General features: G+C 55.0%; 2 protein-coding genes across 4 annotated transcripts; both read left to right on the top strand.

The window, feature by feature from the left end:
- Positions 1–612: 612 nt before the first annotated feature.
- Nlgn2 (neuroligin 2) lies at positions 613–15,329 on the top strand. Of its 3 annotated transcripts, none has more exons than XM_021176386.2 (8): positions 613–1,318; positions 3,712–4,407; positions 7,802–7,852; positions 9,936–10,085; positions 10,247–10,432; positions 10,542–10,734; positions 11,110–11,706; positions 12,391–15,329. In XM_021176386.2, exons 2-8 carry the CDS (start codon positions 3,951–3,953, stop codon positions 13,265–13,267), a joined length of 2,511 nt encoding a protein of 836 aa, XP_021032045.1. In that variant the 5' UTR covers positions 613–1,318; positions 3,712–3,950; the 3' UTR covers positions 13,268–15,329. The 3 variants fall into 3 exon arrangements, with proteins under 3 accessions (XP_021032045.1, XP_029339934.1, XP_085685998.1); XM_029484074.2 differs by having other exon boundaries at positions 4,275–4,407; XM_085829872.1 differs by lacking the exon at positions 7,802–7,852.
- Positions 15,330–16,222: 893 nt separating this feature from the next.
- Spem1 (spermatid maturation 1) lies at positions 16,223–17,518 on the top strand. The gene is made up of 3 exons (XM_021177766.2): positions 16,223–16,430; positions 16,524–16,581; positions 16,752–17,518. Exons 1-3 carry the CDS (start codon positions 16,287–16,289, stop codon positions 17,480–17,482), a joined length of 933 nt encoding a protein of 310 aa, XP_021033425.1. The 5' UTR covers positions 16,223–16,286; the 3' UTR covers positions 17,483–17,518.
- The last annotated feature ends 780 nt before the right edge of the window (positions 17,519–18,298 follow it).

Here is an 18,298-nt window from a genome sequence, read left to right on the forward strand (position 1 = left end):
TTAGGAGCGGAGGAACGGAGCAGTGGGAGGCGGGGTTGAGGGTGGGACTAGAGGATTTGCGTCACGGATTGGCCCACTTTCCAAGTTGATCGCCTCTTCGACACCCCAACCCCACACCTCCAGCTAATTTGCAAAGATATCGGTTCCCCACAAAGTTCCACCCCTTTTTCTACAGGCTCCTCCTGTTCTGCTTCAAACCAGACCCACTCCTCAAAAGGGGCGGCCCCACGGATTTCTAAGCTCCACCCATTGCCATCAAGCCCCTCCCATCCCACGATGGCCCTGCCTCTGTGCCTAGAGGCCCCGCCTTCTTCGTATGATGCCCTGCCCTCTATAGTTCAGCTGTTCTCCCCCTTGCTAGACCCGGAGAGCCCAGAGGGTGGGAGATCCGGGGGGGCGGGGGGAAGAGATGTCTTCACCCTGCTCTAGTTCGCTACGTCCATCCGTCCGTCTGTCCACTCCCACCCCCTTCACTGTCTTCAACCCCCCCCACTCCAGAGGGCGGGTGGGCAGGCGGGTGCAAGCGAGGGGTGTGCGCCGCTCTCTCGGCAGGGGGCGGGGGAGGCGGCCGCGCGGTGACGCGCGGGGCTGCTGCGGCTGCTCCGCCGGCGGATCATCACTCTCGAGCTGGGATGGACGCGGGGCGGGCGGGCCCTGGCGCGCAGAGCCAGGAGTCCGGGCCTCCTGGCTACTGAGCATTTCCCAAAGCCTCTCCTAGCCCCTTGCCTTCCTTCCTAGGAGCCGCACCGACCTCTGCCTCGAGGCTCGGGACTCGGCCCCCGCCCTCTTCTGACTCCCCGGATCTCCCTCTCCCGCCCGCCCTCGGGATCGACTAGATCCCTCCCCCTCCCCGAGGATTCCGGCTGGATCCCTGCCCCTGCACCGCGGATTCTGCGCTCCGGGGCTCCGGGCCCCTAGGGATTGCCGTGGACTCCTCCTCCAGCACCCGATCCCTTAGGATCTGTCGCCTGAACCGCCTCCTGGTCCCTCGAAGCCATCCCAGAGAGCCAGTGGATCTCCAATCTAGTCCTGTCCCATTGCTCCCTCCTGGCTCAGCCTTCCCCACTGCGGGGTTCCCTGTTCTTGAGCTCCCTCTGACCCTATACCCTAGCTTTCCTTTTCCTGGGGATCGACTGGATTCCGGCCCCGCCCCCCGGGGCTGGGGCGATCCCCCCTCCCCCGCCGGGTGAGGCGCTGCAGGCGGGGGCTGGGCCTGCGGGGCCGCGGGGGCTCAGAGGCCGCCGCCCCCCTTCTGAAACCCGTCCGCCCCCCGCTCGGAGCCCTGGATGGAGGCACCACGGCCCCAGGGCTGATCCAGGTAGGAGCTAAGCCATGCTGGGTGGAGGGGGCTGCGCGGCGGTCCATTGGGGTCTTCCTCTTCCCATATTCCTCCCTGCGCCTGGTTTCCCTCAGCCTGCTCTGTCTGCGTGTCTCCGCCTAAGGATGCTCTCGCCGTGTCTCTGCGTCTTGGTCTCTTTGTCTCTGCCTCTCTCCAGTCCATGAATGATCCTTTGAATGGGCCCACAGACCCCGTGTGTTCCCATCTCCCCCTCCCCCTCCTTCTCCCCTTCCCGGCCAAGCCATTTTCCCCACTGCAGGAAGGGGGGGGGCTGCGGCCTGAGCCCCCGTCCCTCAACTCTCCCCGGTTGGGGGAGTCGGGCCTGGGCTGGAATGGAAGAGCAAGGCAGAGGGATCGGGAGGAGGGGGAGCAAGATGTAGCAGACAGAGATGAAGAGAGAAAATGGGGGAGAGAGTAATAGAAAAAAGGAGAGAGAGAGAGAGAGCGCGAGAGAGAGCGAGCGAGCACTTGAGGGAGAAAATCAGAGAAGGTATTTGGAGGAGAGAGCGATGAGAAACACCAAGGAGACAGAAATGAGAAAAGACTGAGGGGTGAGAGACTGAAGGCAAGAGCTGGAGCAAGCCAGTTAAGGCCAAGGAAAGATGCTTCAAGGGACCCTGTTCGGAGGAGAAAGATGGGGGGGGGGAGCTCTAGTGGGAGGGGAAGAGAGAAAAGCTAGTTAGAGGAGAGGAGGCAAGGGGCCCGAAGTACCTTAAGGGAAAGGGGTGACTGAGGCAGGACATGATGGGAGAAGAGGGAAGAGATAGCAAGGCCCAGCCTGGCATAGGAAAAAGAGATGGGGGGGGGGGAGTCAACTACAACCCCCCCTTCAGCTGATGGGAGAACAGGAGCCTAAAAGGACCTGAAAAGGGGAGGGCATGACTGGGTGTGAGTGGTGAGGACTCCTGTGTCCTCATCTCTGGAATAAATTGACACCTGCAGAGAGCCACCCGCGGGCTGGCGCCTGGCTCTGAAAAGCCCGGCGTCAGCAAACAGTCCTGAAGGGGGGGGGTGCCAAGGGGGGGCTTACTGAAATGACCTGGGTGTCTGCCCTGCCTACCTTTTTACTGGTCCTGTTCCTGCTGCCTGGGTACCAGGGTAGCAGTAATACTGGGGACTGGCAAGGGGGAGGGGGACTGGGAAGGGGAGGGGGTACTCCTGGGGTGAGAAGATATCTGAGGTTTGCCTCAGGACGTAGGTCAAAATGCTGTGCAAAGAAGACCTCAGCCAGGGTCCAAAGCTCTTCCAGATTGGGGGTGGGGGGGTCAGTAGGCTTATTTGAGAAGCCAACCTCAGTACTGCTTCTCTTATCCCCCTCCCCATCTGCCAAAGACCTGGTCAGTAGGGTTAGGCTCTGATGGGGCTAAGCAGGATGGGGGGAGGGGCATGTCTCTTAGGATTCTCTGTTCGCCTAGACTACCCTCCCCTCATATATACATATTTCTTCTTCTCTGATAAGATTGGGTGAAACGAGCGTTCTGACTCTTGTCCCTGTCCTCCCTCTCACGGCCCGAAGGGACTCAGCAACCAAGCAAGCCCCTTCCCCTCTTCCTCTAGACCACCCCCCTCCAGGGTTAAAGCTGCAGCCCGTTGCCGAGGTAACATTGCGGGGCAGCATCCTGTCGCCCAGCAACCGGCTGCAGGATCATGCATCTGTCCCTGGATTTGCCCCTTCAGCATCCCCTACTCACTCTAACCCCTGGCTATAGACACCCCAACTTCTAAGGGAAGACATGGAAGGGCCTGGGGAGAAAAGGACCCCAAGTGCACAGATCTTTAGGGATTGGTACACTGATGTGGACAGAAGGTACTGGGGTTTGTACAGTCCTGAGAAGGCCCAGAGTCTGGCCTGGGGTGGGGGTTCAGCGCCATGAAATTACAGCTCAGGAGTAATTAACACGTATAAACAAACCCGCCACTTCCTGCTAGTTAATGACTTGGTATTTTTATTTTCTCTTCCTTGTCTATCTCATTCTCTCCCAGGGAAGTGGGGACTGGGACTCCTGAGTCCCTAGGGAGAGCCTGCCTGGGAGGGATAGAGGCAGGAAAGGGGCACCCTGAGTCTAGGATCACCCCCCCCCGACCCTGCCCTGGACATTTATCACATCTGACGCCACCCCCAATTTGGGTCTCTGCGGAGGGAAGAGGGCAGCTGGGGGAAGGGGATGTCAGGGGGCCTGCGGGTGGGAGAAAGGGGGTAACTTGATCTGAAATTCAAGCCACTAACCACTTGTCTCTTGTTTCCCCATCCTTTCCGTCCTCCCCATCCAATTTCCCTTCCCTTCTTTCACTTCTCTGTATTTTTCTGTCTGTTTGTCTGTCTGTATCTTGCACACCCTGTCCGGGTCCCCGTTCTCCCCTTCACCCGGCAGGTCGGGCCTCCCAGCACCTTCTTCTACCTTCTTCCCCTTCCCCACCCCCTACCCCCTCCATGGAGAGAAATAGACTCCTCTTCTGTCCCTTCTAACCCAGGTCCCTACCCGTCCCCCTCCTCCTTCCTTTCCCCCGCCCCCTCCTCCCTCCTGGGGCGAGGGGGGCCTCCCTCCCTCTCCCCCCCTTCTCTCTCTCCGAGGGGGGGGTCAGGGGAGGGAGGGGGGGTCCCCCAATCAGCATGTGGCTCCTGGCGTTGTGTCTGGTGGGGCTGGCTGGGGCTCAACGGGGAGGAGGGGGTCCCGGCGGCGGCGCCCCGGGCGGCCCAGGCTTGGGCCTCGGCAGCCTCGGGGAGGAGCGCTTCCCCGTGGTGAACACAGCCTACGGGCGAGTGCGCGGTGTGCGGCGCGAGCTCAACAACGAGATCCTGGGCCCGGTCGTGCAGTTCTTGGGCGTGCCCTACGCCACGCCGCCCTTGGGCGCCCGCCGCTTCCAGCCGCCTGAGGCACCTGCCTCGTGGCCCGGCGTGCGCAACGCCACCACCCTGCCGCCCGCCTGCCCGCAGAACCTGCACGGGGCCCTGCCGGCCATCATGCTGCCTGTGTGGTTCACCGACAACTTGGAGGCGGCCGCCACCTACGTGCAGAACCAGAGCGAGGACTGCCTGTACCTCAACCTCTACGTGCCCACTGAGGACGGTAAGGGCACAGGCACAAGGCCGGGCACCCTGTAGACACAGCCCACAAACGCACACGCAGACCCTCAAGCACAGGACCGACTTCTGCCCCTAAGCTGGGCCTTGATGGGTAGTAAGGGGCAGTATGTCCCTGCAAGCCTCTGCGGATCCTCCGAGGTAAGGGTGCCTGCTTATCAGGCAGGCCTAGGAGCATCCCGTAAGCATCTCGCAGCAGAAACTCTTTGTGCTCTAGAAGGAAGGGTAGCTGGCATTAGGCCAGGCTCACCCAGCCTCCCCTGGAAAAGGCAAGCAGTCAGACACTTAATCTCAATGTTGGTGGCTGGAGATGATGGATCCCTCCAAGGCTTGTTCCAGCCTTGCCTCTCCACCTCCTGCCTTTCTCTCTCACATAACTACCTCCAGATTTCGGTTTCATCCATACCACTCAGAGTTCCCGTCCTCGGGCCAACCTTCCCTGACTTCTATCATATGGCACCTGTCAGTCCCTTGCCTGAGTTGAGTCAGTGGTATTCAGTGACTTCTTGTGGGAGATTTCTGTCTCCTATACCAACATCCCTCCGCATCCCTGAAGGGTCAGGGGAGCTTCTTAGCAAAGGCCCTTTCACTCACAACACAGCATCCCATCCCCATCAGAACATCCTGCTTGAGTTTGAGATGCTGTTTTTGTGAATGAACTCCTGTTTGCTGTAGGACAGCTCTGTACTCCAGCGCTTACTGCCAGTAGCTTTCCCCTCACCAACCTTCTGCACACCAAGATTAATCAGAATGTTTTCCAGCCACACACACACACACACACACACACGAAAACCAGCACCACAAATAGCTTCCACATTGCCCTTTTGACATACAATCTCACCACTCCAAAACATCCCAGCACGTCCACAGAACTGACTCTGTCTGCTGCATGCTTCCTCCAGCTAGTTTCTGGTAACTTTACATGCAGGCCTGGTAACCAGGAGCCCCGAATGAATCCTGTACCTCCTCATTGTGTACTCAAGTTCTACAGTAACTGAGACTCAGAGGCTTAAAATGACCATTTGTCCAGCTGGCCATGTGTTCCGGTATCTTACAAGTTACAGCTCTCAACCCCTTTACAGAGTACACATGCCCAATATTTCCCTGACATGGTATTCCCATTGCCCACGTGGGTCCCAACCTTCCCTTAATCCTGGATGTCAATGCTGTATCCCTGGATGCTCTGGTAACCTCCGTGCGTGCAGTTTTTATATCCACATAACCTTGAGATCACCCTCCTGAAAGGTCCAATATGAACACCTTTACCTTGCACCAAGATTGCTCTTACGCCAATCACAAGATGACTGGTATACCTTAAACCTGCCCATGCCCATGCTAATACTTCCCATATGGACCACCTTCTGCCCTGTATTCCAGCCCTGCATTCTAGATGACTGCCCCTCCCCAGGTAAAACCGTGACTTCTAACAGCCTAGCCACAAGGTTCTTCTGCCCTCTCCCTCTCCCAGCGTCCTCTTCCACCTCCCTTCCCTTACCACTTCTGCACCTTATCTCCCTGAAGTGCTCGCTCATCCTCTCATCTCACCACTGCTACCCGCTGATTCTCCATCACCATGTGTGTGTGTGTGTGTGTGTGTGTGTGTGTGTGTGTGTGTGTGTGTAGTATGGCGTATGTACGCGCGTGCACATGCACATGTGCTTTTGAGACTGGGTCTTATTCTGTAGCCTAGGCTGGTCTAGAACTCACAAGGAAGCTCAGGCTCCTCTGGGAACTTTTGATAATCCTCCTGCCCTAACCTCCTGAGAGCTGGGTTTATGAGCCACCATGATCAATAGCACCCACACTTTCACATAAGCTATCTACCCCATGCCTTCCTCATGGGGACATTCTCGTCATGCCTATGCGAACCATCTATCACTTGTCACCGCTGGACTGTCCACTCCATCTGCACACAGATCATTCCCCCCCTCCCTCCCTCCCTCCCTCCACTCTACGCCTGCCTTCCCACACCTTCTGTATTTTTAACCGTTGCATATTGCAGACCTGATTGGGGCCTGACACATTCAGGTGATCTCACTAAATCTTCACACCAGCTCTAGGAGGAAGTGGTTCTCACACACACACACACACACACACACACACACACACACACACACTTCACAGTCTCACGGTCATGAATACCCTGCTGACTTCATCCTAATCCATATCCTCTCACAAAATAGAGGCCCTGGTCCCAAGTCCACCAAGTGGATCATCATTGATAGCGCTAGTCTGAGCTTTGTTGACCCCACCCTTCCTTGAGTTTTGGGGAGAACCAGTTAGCCTGGGGAACTCCCTGAGACTCTTCAGCCTCAGTTCTCTCCTGACTAACACCCAAATCCAAAAGAAGTCTAACACCAGTCTGTGGGTTCTGCTGGGACTTTTGCTGGTCTTAGCCTCACTTGCTCTCCCAGCACGACATCTACTTTATGTATTAGACTGGCTTAAGGCACTGTTTCCTAATGTTGGCAGAATGAATACCCTGAAAGGGGAGGAGGGCTCTTTTGCAGTGGACCTAGGGTGGGGCTGGTGATACTAAGGGAAAATCACAATTTGGTGGGGAGGAGAAGAGGCCTGGGCAGGGGCTGAGGTGGGTGGGAGTGTGGAGGGATAAGCTGGAGTGGAGGGCAAGACCTGATGACCCTTTTCCCTGCTTTGCCCATATTGGGGAAGTAGGATGAGAAGCCAGGCCTGTGAGTGTGGATGGAAGAGAAGTGCTGGGGGTGAGGCTGGATAAGGGCCAGGGGGCAGCCTAGCTGACCTACCCATAGCCCTTCGGTTGGCAGCAGGGGCTTCTGGAATCAATGAGCAATGGGGTGGTCTGTCCGAAACCCATCTTGCCTTCTGACCTCCAGAACAGTTCAGAGGGAAGTAGAGTCCTTTCTGCACAGCCTCCTCTTACAGCCTCAAGTGGACAGCCCATAGCATGTGGCTGGCCCTGAAAGGAGTCTGCCTGAAAGGTGGCCCGGGTGGCAAGCCAGTCTTGGTGTCCCTAGGCTCCCCCCACCCCCATTCCCCTAACACTATTTCATTTCCAGCAAGTAGCAAACACACCAAAAAGCCAACAAGTCCTTTCCAATTAAGTAACTGTGTCTCAAGACAGCCTCAGCCCCCTCAGGCACCCCACCCCTCAAACCCACCTTTTCTTTGGGGCATGACTTTTTCTGGGGAGGGGAAAAATTGGGTTATAGAAACGTTTTTCTCTTTTCTTGGTTTCTTTTTCTTGCAAACAGATTTTGCTTTTTTTGGCTTATTTTTTCTGCCTCTCCCCCCTCCCCTTTTCTGCTTTCTCTCCTCCCCTCCCCATCTACCGCCTCCCCTGACCCCATCTTTCCCCACAAAATTGTCCTTTTTTCTCTGTTTTGTGTTCCCGGTCTTAGGTCCGCTCACAAAAAAACGTGACGAGGCGACGCTCAATCCGCCAGACACAGGTAGATTTAAAAATCCCGCTGATGCATGTGGTTGCTTTGAAGAGGACTCTGATGGCCCTGCCCCTAACTAAATGTCCCCACAGCTCTCAAGGCCCCCCCCCAGTCGTTCTCCCAACTAAAAATGCAAAAGAAAAAAGAAAAGAAAAAATTTTAATAATTGGAAAAAAGAATTATGAAAATGTCAAACTAAATTTGAACAATGTTGAACCCACTAGTTGACCTGAAAGGCTAGCTATGGTGAAATAAGGTGAAAAAAGAAAAAGGAATTGGATTGCCAGAAAAAAAAAATTTTTTTTTTTTTTGGATAAAATGCTGAGAGTTTGAAAGAAATCTGGACTGTTTTGCAACATGTGAAATGTACCATTTGACCGGAAAAAAAAAGTTTTAATCTGAAGCAAAATAATATTTGAAAAAATTTGACAAATTAACGACATTAACCAAAACATTAGAAACCTGCTACGATTTCTAACTAAAGCCTGTCAGATTTAAAAAAAAAAAAAAAGTGAACATCTGAAATGAATCAAATAATTCGAAAATTTTTAAAAACAGGGCCCAATATCTTGAAGTTTCACCACAAAATTTTGAAATAATGCAAAGAACTTTTTTCTTGTTTTCTTTTTTTCCCAGATGGAGCTTTTTTTTGTTTTTTCTTTTCTTGTTGAATCTGCCCCAAGATCTTCTTGCTTTTTGGTTGTCGTTTTTTTCTTTCTTTCTTCTTTCTTGATCCTGGTTTTTGTTGTTGGTTTTGAATTCTTGTTGCCCCGCCCCTCTTCCTGCTCCTTCCCTTTCTAATATCCTCCCCCCCCCCCCAACAGGGAGAGGTCTCGGGGAGGGCGGGAGAGAAGGAGGACATTTAGGGCAGACCCCTGGAAGGAAGGAAGGAAGGAAGGAAGGAAGGAAGGAAGGAAGGAAGGAAGGAAGGAAGGAAGGAAGGAAGGAAACAAACAAGCGCACTGTGAGGTTAAGGCTGGGAGGAAGAACAACGTCTTGGGATGCACCTGGCCAAAGAAGTCCAGAGATCAGGGCAGGGGGCAGAAAGGGCCTGTCCTATGACTTGCAGGTTGACCTTCTGTCAGGATGCGGGAGATGGCACAGATGCTGGAGACCAGCTGTAGGGTCTAAGCCCGGCTCCCATGGCAGGCAGATGTTAGACAAGAGCTCTACCACTGAGCTAGAGCCCAAGAGCATGCCAACAGTTCAAAGAGAGCTGGAGCCGACCCCAGCCTTGGGACTTTAGAGACATCCTTGGCTAGTAGTGGGGAATCGGGCCATATAGTCTTGAGGACTCTGACAGGCTCTCCTGGACTCCCAGCCACCCTCTTTAGGAGTTTTCACTCTGTTGTCCAGTCCAGAGCTTCATGGCCTGCTACGTGTGGCAGCCATCTAAAGGATTCTTTGGATATGGCACCACGAGGGCTTCAGTGTAGGAGAGGCCAGTTTGGAAGGAGGAGAGTCCAAGAGTCAGAGCTTTACCATGACTTCATTAAGCAGGCTCTTTCCCACCCTGCCTCCTCCTGCCACAGTAATTAGGCTGGGGGTTGCCATGGTAACTGGGGAGGTGACCTAGAAAGGAATTAGGGCGGGGAGGAGACCAAGCCCCCAGGGACCCTAAGGCCTGGCACCCCTCACCCACAGACTAGGGTGCCATGTGGAGCTGAGGCCCAAGCCTGAGTCTGAGGAGATACCAGGGCCTCCCAGCACCTCCAGCCCTAGTCCCGGCCTTAGTCCGCTCTCACCAGGAGCAGGAAGGAGACTTGTGTGTGTGGAGAAGCCCTGAGGAGGGCCACTTCCTACCTTTGGCCTCTGTTGGGCTTCTTGGAAAGTGTGCCCAACATTTGGTGGAGTGCTTGGACCCATGCTGGCCAGTGATGAGGAGGGACCTTCCTCTAGGCTTAGCTGGGGAGGGAGGGAGGGAGGGAGGGAGGGGAATCCGGTCTTGCCCCCCGCCAGGGATGTTAGTGACAAGTCCCCCGAGCTCCAGGCTGATCCTCAGAAGGCCTGGGAGCTCCAAAGTGCTGCTTCTGGTCTGACTGTGTCCTTGTCCCCGATCTCCCGGCCCACCTGCCATCCCCTCCCCTCGCAGATATCCGGGACTCTGGGAAGAAACCGGTCATGCTGTTTCTACATGGCGGCTCCTACATGGAAGGCACCGGGAACATGTTCGATGGCTCAGTCCTGGCTGCCTATGGCAATGTCATCGTAGCCACACTCAACTACCGTCTTGGGGTGCTCGGTGAGGGTGGGCAGCCAACTCTTGGGGGGCAAGGTCTGGGAAGCAGTCCTGGTGGGCAGGGTCCTCCCAAGTATGCTGATAGACTTACGCTGCATTAAGCCCCTGGCTGAGAGGCAAGGATGCTGTGACACCTCCAGGGAGCACCCTTCTTCTACCCCTAGGTTTTCTCAGCACTGGTGACCAGGCTGCAAAAGGCAACTATGGGCTTCTGGACCAGATCCAGGCCCTGCGCTGGCTCAGTGAAAACATTGCCCACTTTGGAGGTGACCCTGAACGCATCACTATCTTTGGGTCTGGTGCAGGGGCCTCCTGTGTCAACTTGCTGATCCTTTCCCACCACTCAGAAGGTACCAGCAGCCTCCTCACCTGCCTTCCCTTCCCAAAGCCTGGACCCTACCAATCCTCTCCTTCCTTTGGCTGATAACAGCCTAGCCTGAGGTCTGCTTGTCCCACCAGGACTGTTCCAGAAGGCCATTGCTCAAAGTGGTACTGCCATTTCCAGCTGGTCTGTCAACTACCAGCCGCTCAAGTACACGCGGCTGCTGGCGGCCAAAGTGGGCTGTGACCGAGAAGACAGCACTGAAGCTGTGGAGTGTCTGCGCCGGAAGTCTTCCCGGGAGCTAGTGGACCAGGATGTACAGCCTGCCCGGTATGGGGGTGGGAGAGGGCTGGGTCCAGGTCTCTGCTTTCCTAACTGGTTCCAAGGAGGTTGAGGTGAGAGGTTCTTGGAAGCAATCTAACTGGGCAAGGAGAAGTGGGCTTCAGATACCTCTAGTGGTTGTTGGTTAGCAGCCCTCCTTATGTGGAGGTCACCATACCACATAGATCAAGCACAGGGTTTCACAGAATGCTTTAGGAGGATATCCTGAGGGGCCAGAATGCCCTGAAGGACTGACTCTGTGAGTCTTCGGGTCATGGAAAAAGGTCTTCTAGGCAGAGGGAGCTAACTATGTGTGGCTTAGGAGACCATGGGCCCAGAGGAGGCCAGCAACTGGATGGTGAGACCTTGCCCCCTTCTCTCCAGCTACCACATTGCCTTTGGGCCTGTGGTGGACGGCGACGTAGTCCCTGATGACCCCGAGATCCTCATGCAACAGGGGGAATTCCTCAACTACGACATGCTCATTGGTGTCAACCAGGGAGAGGGTCTCAAGTTCGTGGAGGACTCTGCAGAGAGTGAGGACGGTGTGTCTGCTAGCGCCTTTGACTTCACTGTCTCCAACTTTGTGGACAACTTGTACGGGTACCCAGAAGGCAAGGATGTGCTTCGAGAGACCATCAAGTTCATGTACACGGACTGGGCTGACAGGGACAATGGCGAGATGCGGCGGAAGACCCTGCTGGCGCTCTTTACTGACCACCAGTGGGTCGCCCCGGCTGTGGCCACCGCCAAGCTGCATGCTGACTACCAGTCCCCTGTCTACTTTTACACTTTCTACCACCACTGCCAGGCTGAGGGCCGGCCAGAGTGGGCAGACGCAGCGCACGGGGACGAGCTGCCCTACGTCTTTGGTGTCCCCATGGTGGGCGCCACTGACCTCTTCCCCTGCAACTTCTCCAAGAATGATGTCATGCTCAGCGCGGTAGTCATGACCTACTGGACCAACTTCGCCAAGACTGGGTGAGGGCCAGAGGGCCTAGTGGGGCTGGGTGGGGCACTCCTGTAGGCTGAGGTACCCTTGCCTTCTTTCACAAAGTCATCACTCTAGGAAGACACAGGCTCTTACATGCCCTTGCTCTCCTGAGACAAACTACTGAACACCTTTGTATCAGATACAGAGGGGGTTGGAGATTCAATAGTGTTAGAAAGGTCTCTGTCTTTTTGGGGAGTAGGCTTTCTTAGGTAGCTTTGGTGCAACTTGGTCTGCATCTAAGTATAGAGAATGTCTGTCTGTCTGTCTGTCGCTATGTCTCTGTCTCTTTCCTGAGGTCCACTGACTTCTCTGCCCTCTTTGGTTTTTACCTCCTGGCTGCTCTCACCAGAACTGTCTTCCTGACCTGTATCTCATGTGCCCGTTTCTCCATTTCTCAGCTCTGTGTCACTGCATATCTCTTCAAACTTCATCTCTGTCTTTCTCTGTGTCTCTCTCATCTCCCATCTCTCTCTCTCTCTCTCTCTCTCTCTCTCTCTCTCTCTCTCTCTCTCTCTCTCTCTCTCTCTCAGGCATGCACCACTATGTCTAACCTTTTCTAGTTGTAGGTCTTTCCTGGTCTCTAAATCTCAGACTTCTCCCTCCCCTTCTCCTGCTCCATCCTCCTTCCGAGCCTCACCCTCACTCCTTTCCTTGCCCTCCTGTGCCCACAGTGACCCCAACCAGCCTGTGCCACAGGACACCAAGTTCATCCACACCAAGCCCAACCGCTTTGAAGAGGTAGTGTGGAGCAAGTTCAACAGCAAGGAAAAGCAGTATCTGCACATAGGCTTGAAACCGCGCGTGCGCGACAACTACCGTGCCAACAAGGTGGCCTTCTGGCTGGAGCTCGTGCCCCACCTGCACAACCTGCACACAGAGCTCTTCACCACCACCACTCGCCTGCCTCCCTATGCCACACGCTGGCCACCTCGCACACCTGGTCCTGGCACTTCCGGCACACGCCGTCCTCCCCCACCCGCCACTCTGCCACCTGAGTCTGATATTGACCTAGGCCCAAGGGCCTATGACCGCTTCCCCGGTGACTCGAGGGACTACTCCACGGAGCTAAGCGTGACTGTGGCAGTGGGTGCTTCCCTCCTCTTCCTCAACATCCTTGCCTTTGCCGCCCTCTATTACAAGCGGGACCGGCGCCAGGAGCTGCGGTGCCGGCGGCTTAGCCCACCAGGAGGCTCAGGCTCAGGTGTGCCTGGTGGGGGCCCCCTGCTTCCCACTGCTGGCCGTGAGCTACCCCCGGAGGAGGAGCTGGTATCGCTGCAGCTGAAGCGGGGTGGTGGTGTTGGGGCGGACCCTGCTGAGGCCCTGCGCCCTGCCTGTCCACCCGACTATACCCTGGCCTTGCGCCGGGCACCGGACGATGTGCCTCTCTTGGCCCCCGGGGCCCTGACCCTGCTGCCTAGTGGCCTGGGGCCCCCACCCCCGCCCCCACCCCCTTCTCTCCATCCCTTTGGGCCCTTCCCACCCCCACCCCCTACTGCTACCAGCCACAACAACACGCTACCCCATCCCCACTCCACCACTCGGGTATAGGGGGCGGCTTTGGGAGGTCTGCCTCCCTAGCCCTCCCAGCCCAGGCCACTTGAAGGCAGGGAGGAGGACTTGGCACCGGGCTTTACCCCCGTGGATTTGTCAGACTTCGTGGAGCAGTGTTAAGGTGGACATGGGATTCCTCACTGGAAAGAGAGTTTTTCCCATGCAGAGAGCCCCATTATCTCCTCTGGACCTGGGCCTTCGAACACCTGGGGGGTATTTTTTGCCCTCCGTTGGGACACCAGTCTTCGGTGTGTGGAAATGTGGAAGTCCTTTTGCCCATGTGAAGACATGCTTTCCTCATGGGGGGTGTTTTCCCATGTGCAGGGTGAGGTTTGTTTGGTTTTTTTTTTTTTTGGTTTTGGTTGGTTGGTTGGGTTTGTTTTTGTTTTTTTGGGGGGGGGGTTGTTTGTTTGTTTGTTTGCCGCCCTGGACACATGTTTGCCTCCAAGAATTTCTGCGGGGATTTGTATCCCATGCCTTCGTCTTCTCCTCCCCGTTCAACTCCCTGGAGACCCTGGAAGTGATGTGTGCACATCCGGTGACCCTTGGCCACCAGACAATACAGGGAGGTACCTGGGGAGCAGCAAGGAAATCACAGGCCCCCTGGACCCCGCTCCCCACCCACCCCTGAAAAGCATGTTTCTCCCCCATGGCACAAGTCAGGTGAAGCACGTTCTCCCTGGAAGCCCTCACCTTCCACAGACAACAGAGATTTCCTGCTAGAGGAAAGGGAGAATCTCTGTGCATCCCAGCGCGGCCTGGAAACTTACTTTCCCATGGTCCAGGACGCATTTCATCGAATGGAAACATGTTCTTGCATGTGGATGTGTGTTTCCCAGGCAGAGGGTCCTGTGCTCCCCAGCACTCCCCTGCCCTCTCCCACACCTCAGGTCCAGCGCACACTTCCTCCTTACATAGCAGGTGGGAGCAGACTTCAAATGGACAGAAGCCACGTGGGAAGTAGAGACTTGGAGGGAGATGCCAAGGTGGGAGGATGGGGGGCATGGCACATGTCACACAAGAGGCCGTGCATGTTTAACCTAAGCCCTCAGGGGGCCTGAGGACAGCCTTTTCCTCAGTCCTTGAGATCATTGCTCATCCGTGCCAAACTGGGTAGATGGGTTGGGAGACTCTCAAAATGTGCCAAGGATCCCCTAAGTTCTAGTCCAGGGAAGGGAAACGCCAGGAGCAGGTGGCAGCTAAGGTGGTCCCCCGCACCCCTCCCACTTGTGTCTCACCCTCATGTCATTTCTCCTTCTCTGCCTTGGTTCCTCTTTCTCCATCACTGGCTCCTTCTTTGATGCTCTCTCCCCATCTCAGGGTCAGACCAGCCTTCTCTCTTCACCTTCTTTAACCTGTCTCCCCTCCCTGATTGGTTGAGTTGAAGAAGAAAGGAAGCCGAGGAGAGGGGGAGGGGAGGAGTCAGGAAAAAAGGTTACATGGACAGGCTGGGGAGAGAATGAGGTCAGCCGTACCAAGGAGCAGATGGAGGGGCTGTGGGGGACAGGGCAGACACCAGCAGGAAGATTTTCAAAGGAAATATGGGAAGCAGCTGCCCAGAGGTCTTTGGATTTGGACCTCTTGGGGAAAAGAACGCTGTCAGGAAGGGTTTTAAGGGACACCAGTGGAGGTGTGGCTGAATCTTCATGTATTGTTTGGCTTTCTGAGGGATGTTAGTGCCAAACTTGTATAGGAGTGGGGTGCTGTCTTCCACTGACACCCAGGTCCAGAATCCTTGGTCTTGAGCCCCTGTCCTTTCTCCATCCCCCATGGAAATGTAGTTCTTTTCTGGCCCTTTCCCCTGCCTGGTCTAGCAATTCTTGGAACAGCCATGCCTTCCAAATGCTATCAACCTGGGCCCTGAGCCCTGTAAGCAGATGCCCCAGAGCTGGGGTGTGAGAGAGGGGCTGGGGGACCCCATGATACAGCCACGGACTCCAATGCCCGGCCCCTTTCCAAATAATCCCATGCCCCCACCCCAACCCTTTGCGGCTCTGTACACATTTTTAAACCTGGCAAAAGATGAAGAGAATATTGTAAATATAAAAGTTTAACTGTTGGTTGTGTTGTCTCCTGTCGTGTTAGAAGGTAGGGGGTGAGGAGGGTACCCAGCTCTGGTTGTACCTGTCATGTTAGAAGGGGGTGGGAAGAAGTGCCCAACCCTTTTCAGAAAATAACTCAAGATCTGAGGAGAAATGGCAAAGGGAAAAGTTTCCATCCTGACAGGATTGGATGGTTAAGATAGAGACCAGGATGGGCAAATAGTCAGAATCATAGCATTCAGGCCATTGCGGGGGGGGACTCAAGACCAGCCTGAGCTAGATACAAGACCCCATCTTTAAGATAAAAGTGCTGGCTGGGCAGTGGTGGCACATGCCTTTAATCCCAGCACTCGGGAGGCAGAGGCAAGCCCATCTCTTGAGTTTGAGGCCAGCCTGGTCTACAGAGTGAGTTCCAGGACAGCCAGGGCTATACAGAGAAACCCTGTCTTGAAAATAACAACAACAAAAAAGATAAAAATGTTGGACATGGTGTATGTTGTAATTCTAGGACTGGAGTATTAATGACAGGGAACTCGGGAGTTCAAGGTCACTCCTGCCTACATAGAAAGTTTGAGGCCATCTTAGGCTACATGAGACCCTGTCTCAAGTCAAACAAAACTAAAGGTCAGCAGCTATGTCTGTGTGGTCCAGGGCCTGGTGCTTTAGAAGGCATAGAAACTGATGAGGGCAGATGCCCAATAGATTAGAGAGCCAGTGTGTTCACCCAGGAGGCTAGCTCTAAGAAAGGATGCAAAGAAAGGGTCTGGCTCCTGCCGAGGCCTGGGCTAAGGCTGGGGGGGTTCAACCCTGGGTCTTGCACCTTGAGAGTATCATCTTAGCACATTATGAGGGAAAGCCCCAACCTCATTGTGACCCGGTCACTCTCAGGAACTTCTGGGTCAGGCTGGCAGGCCAGTGGGCATTAGGGGTAGTGGGCTGGGGGCCTAAGGGCCCTGGTGGCCCTAGGGACCACCATGGCCATGGCTGAGCGGCCTCGGCCTGGGTGGGCCTCGTATCAAAACCCCAACATCAACAACTGCCAGGACATGGGAAACTCCATTCTGCTGCTCTTGGGTCTTATCGTCTGTATTAACATTGGCATCAATTTGGTGACCCTGGTCAGGGATGGAGGGTGTGGTTGGGGAGGCTGAGTGGGAGGCAGGCCTGGTTCCAAGGACCTACCTGTGGTCACCATGTCCTCCTATACCTAGCTCTGGAGCCGAATCCGCATCCTCTTACACCGAATGTTCCATATCATTTGTGAAAAAGGTAAGGAAGGCTAGGGGTTGGGGCCTAGCAGGGGCAGAAACCAAGCGTTCTATTCCACCTGACCCTAAGCTGGCTCCTTAAGATGGAGTTGCAGCTTCTCTCTCAAAGCCCCACCTCCCATCCATCTCTCTAGAAGCCAGCCTTTCCAACAACCTCACCTCTCCCTACAGAAACCAGTACTTCACTTGGGAAGCTGGTCCAGCCCTCGAGGAAGCAGACCTACCCCAAAGTCCATCTTCGATGTACCATGGACCCTGTGAAGATGACTGTGACCCCCCCACCCACTCGTCGTCGTTACCGCCATCGAGCGCCTCCATCTCGCCGTGCCTGCCGCCCCATAGCTTGGGCCCCTGATACTGATGATGAGAAACCTCCACGTCAGCACCCTGCAATCTGTTCCCGCCACTGGAACAATTCTAAGGATTGGGAAGGCTTTCAATCTATGCAGGAGGTGTGGGAACCTTGGACTCAGGATGGTCTAGAGCAACCTCCCCAGACCATCCGCTTCCAGCCAGCAGTAGAGGCCAGGCCTCTCAAATCGGAAATCCGGTCAGACCAGGGCCTAGAGGCCTATGTGTATACTGTAAATCCTCCGCCTCCTAGTCCAGAGGCTTTGAGCCATAAAAACAATGCGGCAGGGTCAGGGGGATGTGTTGAGGGTGAGCAAGCACAGGGCCAGCCTGTCTCACCATCCTTTCTGGGTCCAGCAAATGTCCCTGAAATACCCCGGCGCCGTTCATCAGGCCGAATAGTCTATGATGCCCGAGATGTGAGGAGAAGGTTACGAGAACTCACCCAGGAGGTGGAGGCTCTGTCCCACTGTTACCCCTTGGTCTCTGGATCCAGCGCAGCTGAGGGGACAGGCAAAGACTGGGTGTATCGTCCCCTGAAGGGAAGGTGACTGGGGACAAAAAAAAAATAAAAAATAAAAAAAAGAGGAAGTGGTTTGTGGTAATATGGAGAGAAGCGATCCTCACAGTACCCAGAATTTCTGGTCACTAAGAGAATGACATCCCGGGGCCCTTGTCAATGTCTTGCCCTCCTAGGTCCTGTCCTGAGCCTTTCTAAGGTCCTTCTTGGTTCCAAGACACCCAACTGCTTCCACCTTGCTCTTAGTGACCAGAGAAGCCACCAAATCAGTCGAGATCCTCAGGCAGTCCTGAGCTAGAGGACAGACCTCAGGCCCCATGGCCCTAACTCAGAGGTCTAAGGAGCCCAGGTTTAGACTACAGGTCTAGCAAAAACATGGTTCCTCTAATGCTCTGGTTTCTTTGGGCCAACTGCTGAGGAGGGAGGGTCTCTAGGCTCTCGCAGTCTCCCAGGCAGAACCTCAATTTCCTGCAACCTTTGAGAACAGACTTAGAAACAAGAGGTAAAACAATAGGGACATCTCAGGAGGTGACATCCCATAACTGTCTTAGCTTCTGTGATCTTGTGCCTGTCCATGTCACAAAGGAAAGGTGGAAGCTCAGGCCAAGTGACTTGCTTGTGGCTACAGATACCAGGGACCATGTTCACAGCCTTAAGACTCTCCACCTCCCCCACCCCCCAGCCTGCACAGCCATTCCTGCTGGCAGATAAATTCCCAATGCCAGTGAATCACCCCAGCCTACACTTGGCCAGCAGAGAAACAGATACCCTGCCCTGCTCCTAAATGACTGAGATTCTCCCATGCATATTAAGTTTTCTGCAAATCACCATATACATATGTATTGTT

The sequence above is a fragment of the Mus caroli genome, unplaced genomic scaffold (genome assembly GCF_978045245.1).
Source record: "Mus caroli unplaced genomic scaffold, Mus_caroli_1 scaffold_13, whole genome shotgun sequence".
Lineage (NCBI taxonomy): Eukaryota > Metazoa > Chordata > Mammalia > Rodentia > Muridae > Mus > Mus caroli.